Below are 22,548 nucleotides of genomic sequence, written 5' to 3' on the forward strand. Positions count from 1 at the left end.
GGCTTTATGTTTTGACAAGCTTCTGGGCTTGGCCTTTACTCCTAATCTAAAATGGATATATTTTTTGTGGTTTTAGTCAATGTAACAGGTTTATTTAGATAAAAAAAATATATACAGTGTTTACCGATGTATTGGAAAATTCAAAATGGCGCCCAACTCTCTTTTTAACACACTAAGTTTGGGAAAAGGTGTTATAAATAAAAAACTAGACAAAATACTGTTAGCTACTCGCACATTTTTTTAATAGTATTTTGTCTAGTTTTTTATTTTTTATTTATTTTCCCAAACTTACCGTGTTAAAGAGAGAATCGGCGCCATTTTAAATTTTCCAATGCACTATATGTTTTTGAAGATGAGTAAACAATAAACATGTTTTATATTGAATAAAAACACAAAGAATATATCCAGTTTGGTAGAAAAATAACTTATCTTGCCTTTGATAACGTTTATTTGTTATATATTTGTTTTTTGACAACTTTTTCGAATCTATGTGTACAGTAATACAAACCCCAATAATTTCAAAACAAAATACAGAATAACAAAAAAAAGGGGGGGGACTATTTGGAGTCGTCACCGGTTCCGGTTACAGTCACGCGGAAAACAAGCTGACTATAACTATTTGAATTAGAGTGAAACGATCAGACAAGGGAGATAATCGTGTTTTGACCGAACGACTTGATTATCTCCCTTTGCTCGAGGCCGCTTATGACTAAAACAAGAAATGGCGATTTTTATAATCGAACAACCCTTAAAATGTCGGTTGTGGAATAATTTGCATTTGGCTTTCAAAAATAACAAGACAAAACAAATTTAGGATCCCCTCCCCTTCAAAAAAATGTGAGTATAATTTATTTGTACTTTATTATTTATTGGCATTTTGTATTTGTGTGTGAAATAAATCATAACGGACGATCCAACTTATTTATCGTGTTGAAAAAAAAATCGGAACTTAACTTGACTTGTGCAGTTTATAGACCGTAGTAAAATAATAACGTTTTTACTTAATTATTTATTTATTTATTTTATGGCGGACGTCTTCGAGATTGCCTTCCACCTCTAAATTCCACAATGTTCACTTTTTAAAAAACTTTTGGTAAATTTTTACGACGTGCCTCCCCATGTTAAGAACGGCTTTCGGATTAAACACCATCCAACCTCTTAACATGGGGAGGTTGGGCGATGTTTGTTCCGAAAGCCGTTCTTAATATGAGGTTGTTGTGGATGTTTTCTACTACATTGGGGCTAGTCGTAAAAAAATACCAAACTTTTTTCATCGATTAAAGATTTTCAGACAAATAAATAAAAAAAATTAAAAAAGATAATAAATAAAATTGGGCTTATGCATTTGTGTTACCGTGATTTATTTAAATAGATTTTTTTTTTTTTTTTTTTTTTTTTTTTGGTACTGGTCGCGATTAGAGTTCCCTGCCGAACACCCTTAAAAAACACTGACTTCTCCCTTAGTTGCCATAGTAACTAAACGATCATGAATTTTTATCGACTTTGTTTTACTGTTTATGAATATTGAAATAAAAGACATTACTACACATTTATTAATAATATCTCACTTTTAATCACTTTTATCGACTTTTTCTTTTCTTTTTTAAATAGCATTTTCTTTTTAAATGACTACGTTTTAACCTTACAATTGAATAAAAAAACATTAAACTTTAATTAAGCTTAGAAATACGATTTAAAATATAGCGCGGATCATAAGTGCACTGCACTAGCACCCATTCTTTTATTAATAAATGTTTATTAATTATTTTTCTTTTAATTTTCATAAACAGTAAAAACGTCATTTAAAAAGAAAATGCTATTTAAAAAAGAAAAGAAAAAGTCGATAAAAGTGATTAAAAGTGAGATATTATTAATAAATGTGTAGTAATGTCTTTTATTTCAATGCTCATAAACAGTAAAACAAAGTCAATAAAAATTCATGATCGTTTAGTTACTATGGCAACTGTCAGTGTTTTTTTTTTTTTTTTTTTTTTTTTTTTCAGGGTGTTCCGGCAGGGAACTCTAATCGCGACCAGTACCTTTTTTTTTTCAGGTTAAATTCAAGTTTCACGATATTTTTATTATTATTAAATTTTTAGATAAAGTACAGAATAGTTATAAAATACCCTCCCCATGTTAAGAATGACTTTCTAAACAATAACGTTATTATTTCAGCACGGTCCGTATTCTGCATGAGTACCTCTTTTGTTTATTAAATTGTTAGGTGAAAATACAGAATAGTTACAACCCCCCCCCCCCAATGTTAAGAATGGTTTTCTAGATAATGACATTATTATTTCAGAATGGTACCTTCTCTGCATAAATACCGTCTTTTGTTTATTAACTTGTTAAGTGAAAGTATAGAATAGTTACAAAACACCCTCCCCATGTTAAGAATGGCTTTCTAAATATTATTTCTAAGCACAGGGTGAACGTGCACTGTTGATTACGGGGAGATTGAAAATAAGATAATGTCTTTCGGAATAAGGCACCCCCCTCGAAAGCCGTTCTTAACATGGGGAGGTAGGGGGTATTTATACTACACTGGGGCACATAGTAATTAGTTCTTTCCGGAATTAATCATTGTCTAGTTTAATTTTTTTGTTATTTATTTCATGCTTCGATCATAGTTTAAAATAACGATTTCTCCCTCTGATTCTGACGACAGGTGCCCGAAAAAAATGCCGTCTCCATTTTTGGCGATAAACTGTAGTGTTAACCTTATTTTTTATAATTCTGTTATAAAAAGTGCAATTAAAGATTAATACATCCCCACGGACGATCCAACTTGTTCAAATTTTTTTAATCGGTTATTGTGCAGTTTACAGTACTGAAATAAGGTTATTATTTAGAAAGCCATTCTTAACCTGGGAAGGGGAAGACGTTTTGTAACTATTCTGTACTTTCATCTAACAATTCAAGTGGAATACGGACCATGCTCAAATAATAACGTTATTATCTAGAAAGCTATTCTTAACATGAGGAGTGTTTTGTAGCCATTCTGTACTTTCACCTAACAATTTAATAAACCAAAGATGGTACTTATGCAGAATACGGACCATACTGAAATAATGTTGTTATTATTTAGAAAGCCATTCTTAACATGGGGAAGGGAAGACATTTTGTAACTATTCTGTACTTTCCTTTAACAATTTAATAAACAAAAACATTGAATTCAACTTGAAAAACTTGAAAAAAATTTTTTTTCTTTTTGGTGTCTTTTGTTTTGTTTTTGTTTTTTTGTTTTTTGGCAGCGTCACTAACTTGCAGCGTGACCGTTTTATTTTTTAAGTGTAAAAAAAACAAAAAGAAAGTCACGCTGCAAGTTAGTGATTCTGTAAAAAGATACCGGAAAAAAAATGAATTTAACTTGAAAATCGTATCAAAAAAAAAAAAAAAAAAATTAGCACGACATATAAACTGCAAAAGTACTTTTTTTTTTTTTTAATTATTATTATTAGAGTTTGTTGAAAGTGCTCTGTTTTTTGGGTTGTTTAAAAAATGGAATGGAAATTTTAATTTCGTTCTGTTCTAATATTTGTTTTTTTAATTCCTCTGTCAAAAAAAAAACAAAAAAACATCAAACTTAAGAATGCGTGAAAAAAAATTGAATAATTCGACCTCCTATGTTTTCAAGCTTATAACGACTTGCAAAATGTAATTCAAACCCTAATTTTTCCTTTTTTTTTTTTTCAATTAAAGGAGCAAAGACCAAATTTAAAAAAAAATAACAGGTTTAATAGCAAATTATGCAATATTTGTTTTTTTAAATCGGTTTTCTTTAAAAAAGATTTGAAGAAAATCAACAAAATTTTACTTACTTCGATTATAAAAAATCGATATAAATTTGAAAAAATCACTTACCTATAAAAAATACTATTCAATGTGTAGTTCCATTCTTCATTGTTAAGAATTTATCCATATTTATATTTTAATTTCCATTTATTTTTTAAATAAAAGAATTTTTTAAACGACTATTTGAAAAAAGGCGCCATTACGTAAGCATTTTTATGTTCTTATCGAAACACCAGAAGTACTGGTTTGTTCTTGGTTAGAACTACGGATGGACAGAATGAAGTAAAAACCACACATTTGCATTAGCCATTCTAGCCTTGTGCATGAAATGTGTTCCCATAATTAAAAACTAGTCAAATTTTACTTATACTTTTAAAAAAAAACAAGTCAAGGAATTTTTTTTTCTTTTCTCAAAGAAATACATATATTTTTGATTTAATATATTTTAATTCTACTTTATCGAGTGAATTTTATTTTTTAATATCTAAAAAAAAAAAAACATTGAATGAAATAGAAGAAATTGTCATCAGTGTCCAATACTTACTGGACAATATAAGCAGAACATAGGTTTCCAATTACAAAAAAAAAAAAATCAACATGGTTTTACACTTTGGACTTTAAGGTAAATTTCCAAAAGCATTTCTTTTTTTCATTTGTTTTAATTTACATTATATTATTTATTGATTTTTTTTTATCTTCAATTTCTGATATATAAAACTTTGGTGTGTAAATTAATTCTTAAAAAATTTTGATAGACATTTCAAGATGGGGGAGTGAATTTAAAAAAAAGTCGTTTGTCTAAAATATTATATTCGGTTTATTGGAAAGAGAATAAAATTTCACATTGACCCTGAAAATATCATAAAAATTTAAGAATAGAAAACTTTGAGAGATTTTTAAAGTTTAAAATTGAATAAAAATTAACTCGTAAAATTCAATTGATTTCATTACATAAAAAATGGCTGCATGAAGGTGCGCCAGCACTTTGTAAACACTGTTTTTTAAAAAGTAATATTTCTATTACTTTTTAAACAACTTTAATAGTTTATTTTGGAAGTATATTCCATAAAGAAAATAAACAATCAACTTTTAAAAGAGAAATTACGAGTTTTTTATATTTTACTAGCAAAAGTACCCATCGTTGACTGGGTTCAAAAACAGCCTACAGAAAATGGACTCTGATTTATGAAAGTATGATAGCTTATGAAAAGGAAGGGCTGTAAAGAGATAGCTTCGAAGTTGGGGGTATCAAAACCAAAGCAAAATATGATGAAAGTAAAAATAAAATAGATAAACCCCATAATTTATTATACCATACCTGTTCACACTGAAACAATTATCACAATATTCTGTGGATCTATATAAAAAAAAAGTTATTAAACTTTGTGACATATTTCCATTCTATTGAGGTCAGGTGCGAACGAACACCCCATAATTTTATTATACCATATTTCTTCAAACTGAAACATAATTATCAAAGTATACTTACGCAGATAGATATGAGAAGTCTTTATTAAAGTTTATGCCTATTTTCATTCTATGGAGGCCAGGCGTGAACGCAGACCCCATAATTTTATTATATCATCCCTATTTAAGTTAAAACATACTTATCAAAGTATTCTTATGTACATCTATATCAAAAACACTTGTAAACGTTTTTTTTTTTTTAATTTTTTATTTCCATACTTTGTGGACCAAGCGCGAACGCAGACCCCACAATTTTAATGGACCACCGTTCTGCCAGATCAAACATACCCATTCCTGTGTCTCGATACATCCTCTGTCATTATATGTAATCAGTTTTTTAAAATAGTCAACCATATAGGAGCCTATTCGTGACCAGACACAGACAGACAGACAGACACACATACACACACACACACACACACACACACACATTCAGCTTTATATTATAGATATATAAAGGAAAATAATAAGAATGGAAACTGAATTCACAAAAACTATATATTGGTGAATATAGAATAGTTCATCTATTTAATAAAGGTATACAAACATTTAGTTGGGGGATAGAGGGGACTCTTTATACCAAGGTATTTCGAAGTACAATGCTTCTCATCACAAGAAAAACATGAAGATGCAATGTCTAGCATGGGATTTATCAGGAACAAAAATCATTAGAATTAAAGATGCTGTTAGGGGGATCTATATTGAAATCTAAGATAAGGGAGGAGCGTATTATATAAAGTGTAATATAAAAAGGTGTATAGGGTTTTTATCATAGTCTTAAATGATGTAGGTAGTTTATGTTTTCGGACTCAAGGGGAGGTATAGTGGTGGATGTGAAGTAAACCTTTATGCCATACTAGATGTCATGCATGTTATGAGAATTAATGAAACTAATGCACTAGTGAGGCAATGTTATTATTTAGAAAGCCATTCTTAACATGGGGAAGGGAAGACATTTTGTAACTATTCTGTACACGTTGCACTAGTGAGGCAATGTGAAGGTTCGGAGGTGAATTAAAGGAGTAAGTTATTAAGTGAGTATTGTGAGTAGTTGTAAGACTATAATAATAAATATCAGAAGATAATATACAGGGTGTCCGTAAAGTTACTATACAGTCTTGATTAAATAAACCTGTAAAAAAAAAAATATTAACTATTAATACAAATATAATACAATAAAACAATAAGATTGTATAGTAACTTTACGGACACCCTGGATATTAGATAATACATAATAATCCTAGAGCTGGTGACTTGATCAAATCACCGGTTTGCAAATCTAAACTGCTTAAGGAGTAGATAGGCTCTGCCTATCTACTCCTCCATATTCCTTCTTTGCCTATTAGCCAGGAGCAGAGGTGCGGCCACAAGGACTCATTAGAGACGTCCAGTGCTTAGCCTTTTTTCCTGACTGGGGCAATGAATGCCGTCCCCTAAATTTGCCTTATTCCCATCTCCTATAACTGGGCATCTTAGGGGTGCTTATTTACCATCTGTGCTAACATGATTGGACTGCGCCTCTCCTGTTGGACAGGTTTGAGGGTACCGGTTTGACAGTTGTTGGTTGCTGTTTCCAATTGACATTACAGAAGCCCTTTGATAGCGCTTAGAGCGGCTGTTCTATCATCAGTTGTGTAATATCGGGATATTTGTAGTGCCATGTCACGCATGGAAAGGCACCCTATACTCATCTCTGGTCGGCATTCCCGAAGCCACATTCCTGTGGATGAGGAGCCGGCTGATGGTCTACTAGTGTTGCATGATGGTGCCTATGCACATGCGTTTTGCCTAGCACCTCAATCTAGATCTGAAACTACTAAATAGAATGAAATGATAGCTCAATCCAAAAAAAATGTTCAAACCAGACACACACTCTTATATAGAAGGGAGCCATGTGTTTTGCTGTTTTTCGATACACAGAGATAATAAGGGTTAGTATTTAAGTTTCACTTTTTTTTGTAGACATTTGCTATGGTAATGTACATCAAACTCAGTATCCCTTTAATGCACGGGTAATGATTAATACGGATTAGTATTCAATGCAAATACAGACACAAATTAAACCATATTTTCAGTTTTTATAAAGTATCTATTCTAAGTCGACTGGTTATAAACTTTGCCCGTTTTTAAAAGGCTGAATGAGAATATGGCAGTGTGTTCTAATGGAACCACTTACTAATCACTCCGCAAGTGAAAAAATAAAAAATGGTATTCATATATAAGTGCTGCAGATGACGAGTATGATTGTTTTCCTGTTGGTAAGATTGAGTCTGGTCATTTGTGGGTCCTCGAGTCTGTCGAGGCCGATCCTTGACCCGCAGACTTTATTGCAGGGAGGGGGGAGCATGTGTAGGTGGTCGACTGAGTAGTGGAAGAGGCGGAAGGAGCTGTGTTGGTGGTAGATCTCTCCTTTCTCTGCTTCATCCTTTTTTGGCCCTGTCGGTGGGGCGTTAGAATACGCCGACTGCCCCCCTGCAGAGGGTAAAAGTCCCTCAATGGGGGTCCTGGATATGACCTTAAACTATATCCAGTGGTGAAGCCCCAGCATGTGGGCTTTTGGGAGTGTGGAGCCACCCTTTAATTACCATTGCTCCCAGGTCCACTCTGACCCGGAGTGGTAGCACCTGTTAGGGTTCCAACTATGGGTTAAATAGAAACCGACGTGAAAACAACAAATATATTCTATTTAAAAAATTTTTCTTCAAAATCTTTGGATTCGGCATTAAATAACCCGAAAAGGGTTGATATGCTGTAAAACAAAAACAGCCAACCAATCCTCCTTTTTTCAGCGGCTCTGTATGTATGTATATATATATATATATATATATATATATATATAGATAGATAGATATATCGGAAGTAAACATACCACGCAAAACATACATTTACATCACACGCAATGTATTTTATTCATAGTATAATTCATCTTACACGTGTTTCGTTAAATCATGGAAATTCATAAAACATCTCATCAGAGATAGATTTGTTTCTCAGAAAAAGTACAAAGTTATAGATATTTTTCCCTGGTATAAATGATTCAATGTGGCATGGAAGCTATGACTCACCATCTATCTATCTACTGAGAGGCATTCATGTTTTCATTGTTGCTCATTATTTTTTATGTTGCTCAGGTGTCTAGACTATCCACATATTTTTCATAGTCTTCCTCTGCTTCAGTTGCGATCTGGTTGCGTTGTCTATTGCCTGGACTCGCCTAGTTCCACTTTCTTCTTGGATAATTCTGTTGTATATTGGTTTATATTGGAGGAGATGATATATTAAAATGTGTCATGTGTTATCTAGTGGATGTAAGATATTGTTCTTTTAACAGACAGATAATAAACGTATAAATCGTATGTATGTTGTTTAGTTAGGAGGACATGATATTGACATGTAAACTTAATCATGTTGTATCAGACTTATCACTCAGGATATTTTTACAGTTCATATATAAGAATAATAATATATGCTTCATACCTTTTCCTTGAAGAGTTCTTTTAACTTCCTGCTGCTCCGTGAGGAACCATGAAGCGATCAGCACCATATAATTGAGACATCTGTTCTTATTTGTGAAACAATTAAAACAACTCTTTATATTTTTGTAATATAAATTTATTACAGTTTTCTCAAATGGTTTTCACAGGATCTGCAGTTAGTCTACATGTTCTGTTCTTACAGACCACTCCTAGCTGTCTGTCCACCCTTGTCTAGACGTCTGTCTGCTCTGCTGGTCAATCCTCAAATCTCAAATCTCTCCAAAACTAATTACATCACGTGTTCTCTTACGTCACCTAATTACATGTCTCATACCAATCTAATCCACCTAGTTATTTGTTTATTCAAAACCCCAAAATAATGTTTACATCTATTTTCTATTTTCACATTCCTTTTGCGATTCACACGTCAATCATTTCTTCCTCAATTTAATTGTTTATTCTTCTAATCATAATAACTGATCCAGCAACCATCCGTCACTCAAATCAATTAATAAGAATACAATAACAATAATAATAATGTTTTGAGCATTGCTCCCGCTTGCCACAGTTAACTAATACTACGCTACGATCACAGCCTAAATCAATTAATAAGAATACAATAACAATAATAATGTTTTGACCATTGCTCCGGCTTGCCACAGTTAACAGATACTACGCTATGATCGCAGCCTAAAAGGTCATAACATTACAATTCTCATGTCATGTATTTTTTTCTTTTTTTTTTACACAGCGATCACCACTTATCAAGGCCCGGAAGCCACTCGGGGATAAGGGTTATTGCAAGTACATTACGTTAGTGTGGAGATTTTATTGAAGTGTTTACTTCATTAGGAATTTGTTACTATCTTTACCAAGCAAGGTGTTCTGATTCAGAATCCTTATTCTTGCTATTGTACAGGGAAAAGCGTGGAGGTATAAGGCAGAGGTGTAAAGATAGGGTTAGGGTTAGCCGGACTGAACTGCTGATATATATATATATATATATATATATATATATATATTATTAATGAAATCAAAAGGATGTAGTGTTTACCTGATATAAACTTCAATCTAATATTAATAATAGTATTATTAATAATAGGATTAATGATATTAATAATAGTATTTGTATTAAACTAGCGGGGGAGGGGCTTATATATATATATATATATATATACCCGGGTGTTGGGGGAGGGGGGTGATCAAGACAACCTTGTTTTAAAAAAAAAATGTTAGCCGGGTGTTTGGAGGTGTAAAAGGAAAAAAAAAGTTTCAGTAGGAAAGTAGGCTTAAACCCCGAACCTTTGACGTGGAGGTGGAAACAAAATGGAAAAAAACTCTGGAACCTAATCATCTCGGCCACGAGAGAAGAGGAATGAAAAACATCTTAATTTATAGAATGAAATTGACATGTGCAAGAAACTGAAGTCACGTGATGTTTGACCTTGAAACATGACGCGTCTGCAAGCCAGTTTTCGCTTTTTTTATACTGAAAACGAAAGATACACGGGACACTCTAAAATCTGGAAAAAATAGCGCACGAAAGTCGGGCAAATTAAATAGACAGGCGACCCCCCCCATTCGTAACTCTTAGATATTATCATTTAGATGTGATATAAAAAGTTTTAAGAAGGAATGATCTGAGCGAGAAGTCCAGTAAAAAAAGCCTTTTACAGACATACACAAAAAGCGAACATGCATACATACATTTTCGCTTTTATATTTATAGATGTTTTAATCCCAACCGAATAAAAAATCTCAATGCACAGAAGAGAGTAGGGCTTATTATAAGAGAAAGAAAATTAAAACAGTGAGTAGAAATTTAGAATAAAAAAGAATTAAGGTTGATAAAGGTGGATAAAAAGACAAACATAATTAGGATGTCGATGAATGGCGTGGTGATAATAGGGGAAAAATATATTAGTATTAATGTATTTATTTGCTTCCCCACCAAAGCAAATTAGGCACAAGGCCGTTTTTAATGTGAGGTAAAAACCAGCTCCCCTAAAAGTAGGCAAAAAGAGGGCACTCTGGTTACCAAAACTAATCATTGTCCCAGTATTGGGGGTTTCCCCTCTATTGACTGGTACAAATTATCTTAAGTGCAGCATCTGCAGAACAGATACTACACTTTGATCCCGGCCCGAAGGCCAAGTATTTATTTGCTCCCCTACCGAGCAAATTAGGCACAAGGTCGATTTTTAATGTGAGGAGTGAAGGGGAAATGGGGACCAACTCCCCGGGGAGGAGGGGAGCTGGATAGTGACAATTGATATGAAGGGTTGCCCCTATATTGACCAAGGTCTTATCTGTGGGGTCGCCCCACATAGGGTCTTTGCTTGCAGCATCTGCCGGAACAAATGGTGTTTATTTGCTCCCCCACTGAGCAAATTAGGCACAAGGCCGTTTTTAATGTGAGGTTAAAACCAGCTCCCCTAAAAGTAGGCAAAAAGGGGGCACTCTGGTTACCAAAAATAATAATTGTCCCAGTATAGAGGGTTTCCCCTCCATTGACTGGTACAAATTATCTTAAGTGCAGCATCTGCCGGAACAAATGCTACACTTTGATCCCGGCCTGAAGGCCAAGAACAACAGAAAAAAGGCAAGCCTCTAAATAGGTAAGTTCCTCCTGCAAATGCCCTGGTGAATGGCTGCTGTATCGTTTCTTTCGGTGCAATCGAGGCTGGTTGTGGCGTCGGTGTTGAAAGTAAGTGTTACTATCAAGCAAATAATTCTTGCATTAAATCATTTTGGGCACAGTTTGTACAAGAAAAGGCATTAGTTAAATTCAGGGCTTCTCTTCAAACTAGCTTTCTCTAGAATTACCTGCAGTACGAGCCCATAGGACTCTTATCGAGGATGTTGCACTAAGACTCCTTTCTTTTTATCATCAAACTGGCAGAGAATGCACTGCTTCCAGTTAATGGACTCCTTGGTTTGACATGCCTCCTCTCTATTTTGCGACTCATCACTCATGCTTAACCTACAAACACACATAGAATTACAGTAATGTTAGTATAGCAATACAAAAACACAAGTTCTCACATTATCAGAGGTAAATTAGCAATTTGAATTAATGATATAACAGCAAGAGTTTTTTAGGAACAACTGAAGTATGAATTTATAAATGATACATATTTTTTTATTACAAAGATATTGCAATAAAACAACACCACATCAGTTTGAACCCAGTTATGAATCTAAAGATTGATGTTAAAATGTTGTTGCTTTATAACTACCACCATTGGCTTCTCTGACCCTGAAAATGCAGGTTTAGCAGTTAAAATCAGTGTTTCAGCTTATTTAGAGGCCAAGATATTACAAAATATACATTTTACAGCGGATATTTTGTAAATTTCAATATGGCCGCCATATACACATCTGGGAAAATTTTATAACCACCACCATTGGTTTCCTTGGCCCTGAAAATGTAGATTTAGCAGTTAAAATCAGTGTTCCAGCTTATTTAAAGGCCAAGATATTACAAAACGTATATCTTACAGCGGACATTTTGTAAATTCCAATATGGCCGCCATATACGCATCTGAGCAAATGCAAACATTGATTTTCTGATTCCTGAGACAAAAACCTTTCCAAAAATGTTTGCAAATCTTCAAAAAACTCCTACAAAATTACATTAGAAACCTGACTATTCTCTCGGATTTAAGAAAAATGAATTGTAAAATAGGTTTTGTGACTTACTTTCCTCTGCAATAAGTGTAGTATCTGTTCTTCAGATGTGGCACTTCCATTTCTCGTTCTATTTCATTGGAGGAGAAACCCTTCACGACTGAGACAATTTTTATTTTTGTACCTTTTCTCCACGTTAAAAAACGACCCTGGTGTTTAACTCTGTCCAGTGGGGAAGCATAGTAAATAGGTACAATAAATTTATTGGTCCCCCAACAAAAGAAGGGTGCACCTGTAAATTCACCCTTGTCCATTTGTCCATTCATCTGTCTGCACTTTTCTCAATAACCGCACCTTGGAATTTTTTTTGAAATTATGCACAAACATTAAACATGATATGAGTAACAAAGTAACAGAACAGATTTTCCGGGAAAATTACGGTTGCCCCCCCCCACCTCCCCTTCGGGTTAAAATGGCTAAAATTGACACTTTTGTACTTATTAAAAAAAAAAAAATTGATGCCTTGGATTTTTATAAAATTTTCTGAAAAGTTGTAACTGATTCCTATATAATGTTTGTCTGTACTTTGCAATAACTCTTGGGTGTGAGTAGTCTTCTAGCTTGATAGAGGGAACCCACCTTCTTTGCAGCAGCCTTTGCAATGCCCTCTATGTATTTGTTACTCTCCAAGCAATATGCAATCAATGATAACTTTGGCGATCATTTTCTTATGAACAAAAATAAAAAATAATTATTGCATAAAATTATTTTGGATATAGTTTGTAAAAAAAGTATCAGTTAAATTCGGGGCTTCTCTTGGATTTGACAAACATGCAGATATAGAATCTTTCAACTGCAATCAAACTTGATTAACTTTCTTGATCGGAGGAGGAAGGTCGTTGCTCAACACACACACCTCCAGGCACCCAGGGTAGTTTGCTCAACACACACACCTCCAGGCACCCAGGGTAGTTTGCTCAACACACACACCTCCAGGCACCCAGGGTAGTTTGCTCAACACACACACCTCCAGGCACCCAGGGTAGTTTGCTCAACACACACACCTCCAGGCACCCAGGGTAGTTTGCTCAACACACACACCTCCAGGCACCCAGGGTAGTTTGCTCAACACACACACCTCCAGGCACCCAGGGTAGTTTGCTCAACACACACACCTCCAGGCACCCAGGGTAGTTTGCTCAACACACACACCTCCAGGCACCCAGGGTAGTTTGCTCAACACACACACCTCCAGGCACCGAGGGTAGTTTGCTCAACACACACACCTCCAGGCACCGAGGGTAGTTTGCTCAACACACACACCTCCAGGCACCCAGGGTAGTTTGCTCAACACACACACCTCCAGGCACCCAGGGTAGTTTGCTCAACACACACACACCTCCAGGCACCCAGGGTAGTTTGCTCAACACACACACCTCCAGGCACCCAGGGTAGTTTGCTCAACACACACACACCTCCAGGCACCCAGGGTAGTTTGCTCAACACACACACCTCCAGGCACCCAGGGTAGTTTGCTCAACACACACACCTCCAGGCACCCAGGGTAGTTTGCTCAACACACACACACCTCCAGGCACCCAGGGTAGTTTGCTCAACACACACACACCTCCAGGCACCCAGGGTAGTTTGCTCAACACACACACACCTCCAGGCACCCAGGGTAGTTTGCTCAACACACACACCTCCAGGCACCCAGGGTAGTTTGCTCAACACACACACCTCCAGGCACCCAGGGTAGTTTGCTCAACACGCACACCTCCAGGCACCTGGGTAGTTTGCTCAACACACACACCTCCAGGCACCCAGGGTAGTTTGCTCAACACACACACCTCCAGGCACCCAGGGTAGTTTGCTCAACACACACACCTCCAGGCACCCAGGGTAGTTTGCTCAACACACACACCTCCAGGCACCCAGGGTAGTTTGCTCAACACACACACCTCCAGGCACCTGGGTAGTTTGCTCAACACACACACCTCCAGGCACCCAGGGTAGTTTGCTCAACACACACACCTCCAGGCACCCAGGGTAGTTTGCTCAACACACACACCTCCAGGCACCCAGGGTAGTTTGCTCAACACACACACCTCCAGGCACCTGGGTAGTTTGCTCAACACACACACCTCCAGGCACCCAGGGTAGTTTGCTCAACACACACACCTCCAGGCACCCAGGGTAGTTTGCTCAACACACACACCTCCAGGCACCTGGGTAGTTTGCTCAACACACACACCTCCAGGCACCCAGGGTAGTTTGCTCAACACGCACACCTCCAGGCACCCAGGGTAGTTTGCTCAACACGCACACCTCCAGGCACCTGGGTAGTTTGCTCAACACACACACCTCCAGGCACCCAGGGTAGTTTGCTCAACACACACACCTCCAGGCACCCAGGGTAGTTTGCTCAACATGCACACCTCCAGGCACCTGGGTAGTTTGCTCAACACACACACCTCCAGGCACCCAGGGTAGTTTGCTCAACACACACACCTCCAGGCACCCAGGGTAGTTTGCTCAACACACACATCTCCAGGCACCCAGGGTAGTTTGCTCAACACACACCTCCACGCACCTGTAGAATAATCAAAAGAACTGTAGTAGTCAATAACACAACAACAACAATAATAATAATAATAACAGCAACACTTACCAAGGGTCCAGCTTATGCACAAGACAGACATCAGATTGAGCTGGACTGAGGGCTTGTATTTATGTACAAGCATATCCAATCAGGTTATCCAGCCAATCATAATCCAAAGAATAGACTGGCCCATGTGTGCACAATGGAATCTCCCATTGTGCCATAAATAGTTCTCCTCTTTCATGAGAGGTAACTTTAGTCTTTGCCAAGTTATCCACAACTTGAACGCTGACCGAAAGTCCACTACACAATCCAATATGGCGCTACAAACAGGGTTCGAGATAGAAGATTGGGAAGACTATTTCCTCAAAACAGGCATTGCTGCCGATTCTGCCAAGAGCTACACTGCAACTTTTGTGAAGGAAAAACTGAGGAAAGAAAACCTTCAAGTAATGGATCGAGCCATGCTAAGAGAATTGGGAATCACAACAATGGGAGAAGCTCTGTCTATCCTTCGACAAGCCAAGGAGCCCGCTACCCAGACCACCTATGCTAAGGCACCAGCTGCCAGGCCTCCCCAACTTCATCTCAAAATGACCCCTCAACAATTCAGAAAATTTCGGATTGATTGGGAAGTATTCACCAGAATAACGGACATGCCAACTTCTCAGGCCAATATCCAGTTATACAGTTGCGCTGATGAATCCATCCAAAACGCAATCATAAATACGTACCCTAAGTTCTTCACCACCAACCCAGACAAGCTGCTAGAGATGACAGAAGCATTGGTAACTCAAAAATCAAATCCCATGAACCCATCCAACAATACCTTGTTCGTCTTAGGTCCACGGCCATAAACTGTAATTTCTCATGCCCCAACTGCGATCACGACCTGTCCGACATTTACATCAAGGACCAATTTATCAAAGGGATATCGAATGATACGCTTCAGACCGATCTATTGGCAAAAGCCGGGTTGCTAAGAACTCTCAACCAAAATATTTGTCATGCTGAGGCATTTGAGTCTGCACTACGGGACCAAACCGCAATGACTGATACCTCAGACATAGCTACAGTTTGGGTGTCAACATATCGCAGACAAAAAAAAACAGTGCTGTACGGACTAGCAGAGGCAATATTCACACTAGCTCTACTGCTACTCACAACGATAACATTGCTGATAAAGAACCCCGTCAAACCTGCATAGGTTGCGGTAGTCACCAACACGGTACTCCAAGGACAAGTGCCCGCCATTTAACATGTCCGACATGGAATCAAATGTGCAACACTTGTGGGAAACTTAACCATTTCTCAGCAGTGTGCCGGACAAAGAAATATCGCTCGGCAGTGATAAAAAGTTTTAAAGACCAAGAAGCTCCCATGAATACACTCATGGCCCATATCACATTCGATCAAATGAGGGGCATCATTATGACTACAGAAGGTGATCTGTTAACTGAAATAAATGCATCAGTAATCCCAGTCTCACCAAAACCAGATCCCAGACAAGCTGTCAATATCCCTAGGAGTCGTAGTACAACGCTAAAGGTTTTTCCCGACAGTGGTGCCGCCATTTGTCTTGGGGGACCAAAGCATTTAATCAAAATGGGCCTCACAGAGATTAGTCTTGTCCAATCAAGAAAGATCATATGAACAGTTGGAGGTTTCACACTCGTGTGTCAGGGTTGGCTACCAGTTGAGTTTGTGGTCAGAAGGAAAACAACTAAACAAGCCCTCTACATATGCAAGGGCATACAACGGCTTTATCTCAGCAGAGCAGCCTGCATTGATGTGGGAATATTGTACAAATATTTTCCAAACCCTTTAGCAGACGTACATGAAGAGGTAGACACCGAGTCTAAAAAGTGTGTAGATCAATTGCCAAATCGCCCCAAAAACCTCCCTTTTCCCGCAACAGAAGATAACAATAAATATACCCACAACCTTCCACCGTTACAAGCTGGTGACACCGTAGCCGTCCAAAATCCAGTCAATCGCAGATGGAACACGACAAGCAAAATCATCAGTTCCCTACCAGATCGACAATACTGAATCAGGGTTAACGGATCAGGAAGGATTACACTTAGGAACCGCCGTTTCCTCAGAAAATGCGAACTCAAGCCTGCACCAACCCCAATACCAAGTGCAACACTAGGACCAACAATTCCCTCAAGCGATACTACATTCTTGCATCTCCCACTATCTCCCTGTAATAGCACATACACAGCAACCAAACCCCAACAACAAACCACACATATATCCCCACGCTTTCGATCATCAAGGATTCCCCAAGCTCTTTCTAGGTTACTACCACACAACAAACTAGGCCTAAAAGAGAGATACACCTCTCATACAACCCAGCCTACTTGTGGGGGGGGGAAGAGGGGAGATGTAGAATAATCAAAAGAACTGTGTTAGTCAATAACACACAACAACAATAATAATAATAATAATAATAATAGCAGCAACACTTACCAAGGGTCCAGCTTATGCACAAGACTGACACCAGATTGAGCTGGACTGAGGGCTTGTATTTATGTACAAGCATATCCAATCAGGTGATTCAGCCAATCATAATCCAAAGAATAGACTGGCCCATGTGTGCACAATGGAATCTCCCATTGTGCCATAAATAGTTCTCCTCTTTCATGAGAGGTAACTTTAGTCTTTGCCAAGTTATCCACAACTTGAACGCTGACCGAAAGTCCACTACACAATCCAGGGTAGTTTGCTCAACACACACCTCCAGGTACCCAGGGTAGTTTGCTCAACACGCACCTCCAGGGTACCAGGCATTGCCCGGGTGTTTGGAGGTTTGTGCTGAACCAAAAAGAAAGTGGTAGTAGGCAGGTAGGCTCGAATCCGTGACGCAAAGGCAGAAAGGAAACTGGAAGAAAATCTGACATCTTACCCCTACTCCATGACGCGACCGGAAGTTCGGAACGTTGAAATTAGTAAATTCATTTCAACCAATACGATGACTTGGAAAAATGGCGATGCAAAAAAAAATAACTCTCCTTGTAGAAAACTGCCCAGTGAAGGAATTAATGTTTTTAGCCAATTTTTTATATTTATCATCCGAAGGGTCGAGCTTCAAAATGATCCGTCACCTCTGTCAAAAGTTTTAGGTAGACATAGATATATTTACACAAACAGGTGAAATTTATATAATAGAGTCTAAAGGTCCTTTGTGATGATCAACCCCCACCATTCTCTGATTGGTAGTTTATCGCTGTTTTCGGTCAATCATTCAGATATATAAAATATGGGAAACTGAATAGATAATTCTCCTCCGATTAATAGTTTTTATAGACTTCTTGGTGACAAAGTCTGGTTTTTAAATCTAAATTCTGTGTAACTGTCTGGCTTCATTAGTTATTTAAAATCCATTTTTTCCAAAGCCCCTAGAAAAGTAATCTTTCTCTAGTTCCTTTCTTTAAATCCGTCCCATTATTAGGCTGCCAAAAACAGACTGACAATCTTTTCTGCATTCTATTTTTCTTACATTAAAACAGATATTATTTTTCTGATGGACAGAATTTTATGGACATCTGTTTTTCATGACCAAATGTTAGCATGACCTTTAACCATACCTCATCCTCTCTCTTCCTCATGTATCTAAGCAAGGCTCCCGGCATCGGGATCCTGTTACATATTTAAATGCCAGTTGAATAAAATATAAAAAATTTTTTATTTGTGTTGGCATTTTTGTTGCATTTAACATTTTATATTCCATAGATTATGAATTTTTAATGTTTTTAATGTAGTTTATTGAAAGATAAATTGAATAAAAACAGATCTTTAATAATTTCCTTTATTTAAAATTTTATGTTCAGTAGATTATAGATTTCTAACATGAAATGATGTAGTATATTAAAAGGTAATTTGGACAAAAATATCAAATCTTTTCATCCGTGGTGGCATTTTTATTACATTTAACATTTGATATTCATTAGATTATAGGTTTCTAATGTAATATGTACTTCATTGAAAGGTAAATTGAATAAAAATATAAAATCTTTTCATTTGTGTTGGCAGTTTTATTACATTTAACATTTCATATTCAGTAGATTATATATTTCTTATGTGATATGATGTAGTTCATTGAAAGGTAAATTGGACACAAATATCAAATCTTTTCATCCGTGTTGGCATTTTTATTACATTTAACATTTGATGTTCATTAGATTATAAATTTCTAATGTAATATGTAGTACATTGAAAGGTAATTTAAACAAAAATATAAAATCTTGTCATCCGTGTTGGCATTTTTATTATATTTAACATTTCATACTCAACAGATTATAGGTTTCTAATATATGTAGTTCATTGAAAGGTTAATTGGACGAAAATATAAATTCTTTTTATTGGTGTTGGCAGTTTTATTAATCTCAACATTTGATATTAAATAGATTATAGGTTTCTAATATGATATGATTTAGTTGATTGAAACATAAAAATTGAATAAAAAAAGCAAATTTTTTATAACGTCTTTTATTTTCAGATTCCACAAAAAACATGGAGGAACCTATAGTAGAGGAATTCGTTTCCAATGAAGTCTGCGAATCTTCGGTCATTTTGGAAAACGAAATCCAAATCAATGCTGGTGAGGAATCCTATTCATGCCAAGAATGCGGGCTTGCATTTTCTGACGAAACATCATTGAAGATTCATTTGCGAATCCACACAGAAGAGCCCTATTCGTGTAACGTTTGCGGTCATACATTTTCGAAAAATTCCAACCTCAAAGAACACATGAAGACACATGCCGGCGTGAAATCACACGTTTGTAAAGATTGTGGGTCGGCATTTGCGAGTAAGTCAACGTTGTATAATCACGTTAAAATACACAGTGGGGAAAAGCCATTTGTGTGTGGGGTTTGTAAGTCGGCTTTTTCTCGGAAAGCGAGTCTGAAAGTTCATATGAGGACACACACTGGAGAGAAACCATATTCTTGCGATATTTGTGGATCTTCATTTTCCGATCAGTCGTACATGAAAACCCACCTGCGTATACACACAGGGGAGAAACCTTATTCCTGTCATGTCTGCGCGTCAGCTTTTACAAAAAAGTGCGCATTAGACCGTCACCTTCGTGTACACACGGAAGAGAAACCTTATTCATGTTCGGAGTGCGGGTCTTCATTTTCCGAGATCGGAACGTTAAAAAACCATAAGCGTATTCATTCTGGAGAGCGACCTTATTCTTGCCAGGTTTGCGAGTCATCGTTCACACAGAAGTCACACTTGCGCAACCACATGCACATCCATACGGGCTTCAAACCGTTTTCTTGCAAAGTCTGCGGAGCATCTTTTGCACGTAATTCTACTTTCCAGATCCATTTACGTATACACAGCGGGGAGCGTCCATATTCGTGTACAGTGTGTGGGTCTGCGTTTGCACAGAACGCAACTTTAAAAGTGCACATGCGTATACACAGCGGAGAGAAACCTTTCCAGTGTCACTTCTGCGCCAAAACGTTCTCGGATCAGTCGTATCTCACCACGCACACGCGGACGCACACAAAAATTAAGCCGTATGCGTGTCATATTTGCGATTCGGCCTTCGCACAAAAGTCGACGCTTGTAAGTCATATTAGAACTCATACACGGGAAAAACCTTACGTTTGTCAGCTTTGTGGATTTGCGTTCACTCAGAATTCACATCTTAAATCCCATTTGCGAACACATGCGAAAAAGAAAGAGCTAAATTTAAGCGACTTAAATTAGGAAGTACATTAGCTGACTATAATCAAAGATGTGCTATAACATTCAAAAATAAATCGTCTGTGTCCATCAGACTTAAACAAATTTCTCGTAAAATGTAAATGAAATAAAACAATTATCAGCGTCGACAGTCTCTCTGTACAGGGGTTTGTTAGAACAACCTGAAGATTTTTCTGTAGAACCGCATCTTTGCAACATCTGTGGTTCAGCATCTTCCAAGAAAACAAACTCAAAACATTGTTATATCGAATATAACGTACAGGTGCCACATGACCGGACTTCTTTATTAAAAAAATAACACAACAGAAAATTCGTTCTGTTACTATTTTACTCATATCATGTTTAATGTTTGTGCAAAATGTCCAAAAATTCCGAGGCGTAGTTATTGAGAAAAGTGCAGACAGACTAACGGACCTTTGGTCAGGGGGACCAAAGAGTGAGAAGCCTTATCGATGCAAAGTATGTAATTCATCATTTGCAAGAAAAGATTACTTAAAAATCACAGAAAATAAATAAATTTTTTTCACCTCTTTTTTTCTTAGCGTTACAGGTTTGAGCCTGGCTACTGCGACTAGATCTTTTTTTATGATTGCATGGGTATTCGCTACTATTTTCATTTTTTTTACATACTGGAGGTATCATGAGGATATTTTTCCCTAGAAGTAAACCCTTACAAAAATATTTGAAATCACATTTTATTTGCAGCTCACCTAAGTTCTTTTCTATGGTTAACTCACATTAGCTTTTACGAGGAACTAGCATTGCCCGGGTCTGGTGGGGGTGGGGTAATCAAAACAAAATAGAAAATAAAGTGTAATACTCACTGTTCGCGCAATAACCCTTATTCCCGAGTTGCTTCCGGGCCTTGATAAGTGATGTTCTCCATGTCAAAAAAAATGTAATCAAGTAGAATATATACCAATCCTTATTTAAAGAGCTCAATGTAATTACAGAGCAGTATAATAAATGAATGACAAAAGTCTATAATACATATTTATTGGTTTTAATCTACCAGAAAACTTTGCAATTATAGATAGTCAAGAGATAAATAATTGAAGTACATATTGCAAGACTATGGGTATCAATGTTAATCCCGCGAACTCAAAAGAAAAAAAATATGGAAAATGGAGTTAAACAACCAAAACAAAGATGGCCGAGGCAGAGAATACATTTAATACAAAATTTATTTTCTCAAAATCGTAAATAAGTGACAAGAGAAGACAAGAAAGTGTCTTCTTAATTGAGAGTCTCTTTCTGCGACTGAGGCAATAGTTTTATTGCCTCAGTCGCAGGAATATAAAATGAACCGCCCCCTAAAGTAATGACACGTTATCAAATCTCCATTACTAACGATTACTACGATACTATCCCATTGACTACTGTTCGCGCAATAACCCTTATTCCTGAGTGGCTTCTGGGCCTTGATAAATGGTGTTCTCCATGTAAAAAAAAATGTAATGAAGTAGAAAAAGTTCCTGCAACTGAGGTAATTAAATGTTCTTCATACCAAATTAAAGTGTAAACACAAATGGAATCCAAGCTTTTTACAGCTGTTTCATGACAATATTTATTTTAACTTACACAATAAATCTCAACTCGAAATTAGTTTTAGAGTTCACTGTAAAATGTAAAATATCCTACATGTATGGGTGAGGGAACAAGAACATGCTACCCCTGTGAAGTAAATAAAAGGATTGTGTTTGAAATTTTGTCGAAATTTCAGAGTTCAACTTTCCTGAGTTTGACAGCCGTATGCTAAAATGAGATCATCATTTAAAACTAGATTTATTTTTAGGTATCCAAGCTATTTACAGCTGTTTCAAAACGACGTTTATTTTCAGTTAAACAAAA

General features: G+C 36.7%; 1 protein-coding gene across 1 annotated transcript; it reads left to right on the top strand.

Moving 5' to 3' along the window:
- Positions 1-623: 623 nt before the first annotated feature.
- On the top strand, positions 624-21,223 carry LOC145270744 (uncharacterized). Its single transcript, XM_080126349.1, has 2 exons — positions 624-837; positions 19,475-21,223. The coding sequence occupies exon 2, from the start codon at positions 19,489-19,491 to the stop codon at positions 20,698-20,700; it is 1,212 nt and encodes a 403-aa protein (XP_079982475.1). The 5' UTR covers positions 624-837; positions 19,475-19,488; the 3' UTR covers positions 20,701-21,223.
- Positions 21,224-22,548: the final 1,325 nt, after the last annotated feature.

This window comes from Euprymna scolopes, chromosome 46, assembly GCF_053919585.1.
Source record: "Euprymna scolopes isolate OS-2025 chromosome 46, ASM5391958v1, whole genome shotgun sequence".
In the NCBI taxonomy this organism is placed as follows: Eukaryota; Metazoa; Mollusca; class Cephalopoda; order Sepiida; family Sepiolidae; genus Euprymna; species Euprymna scolopes.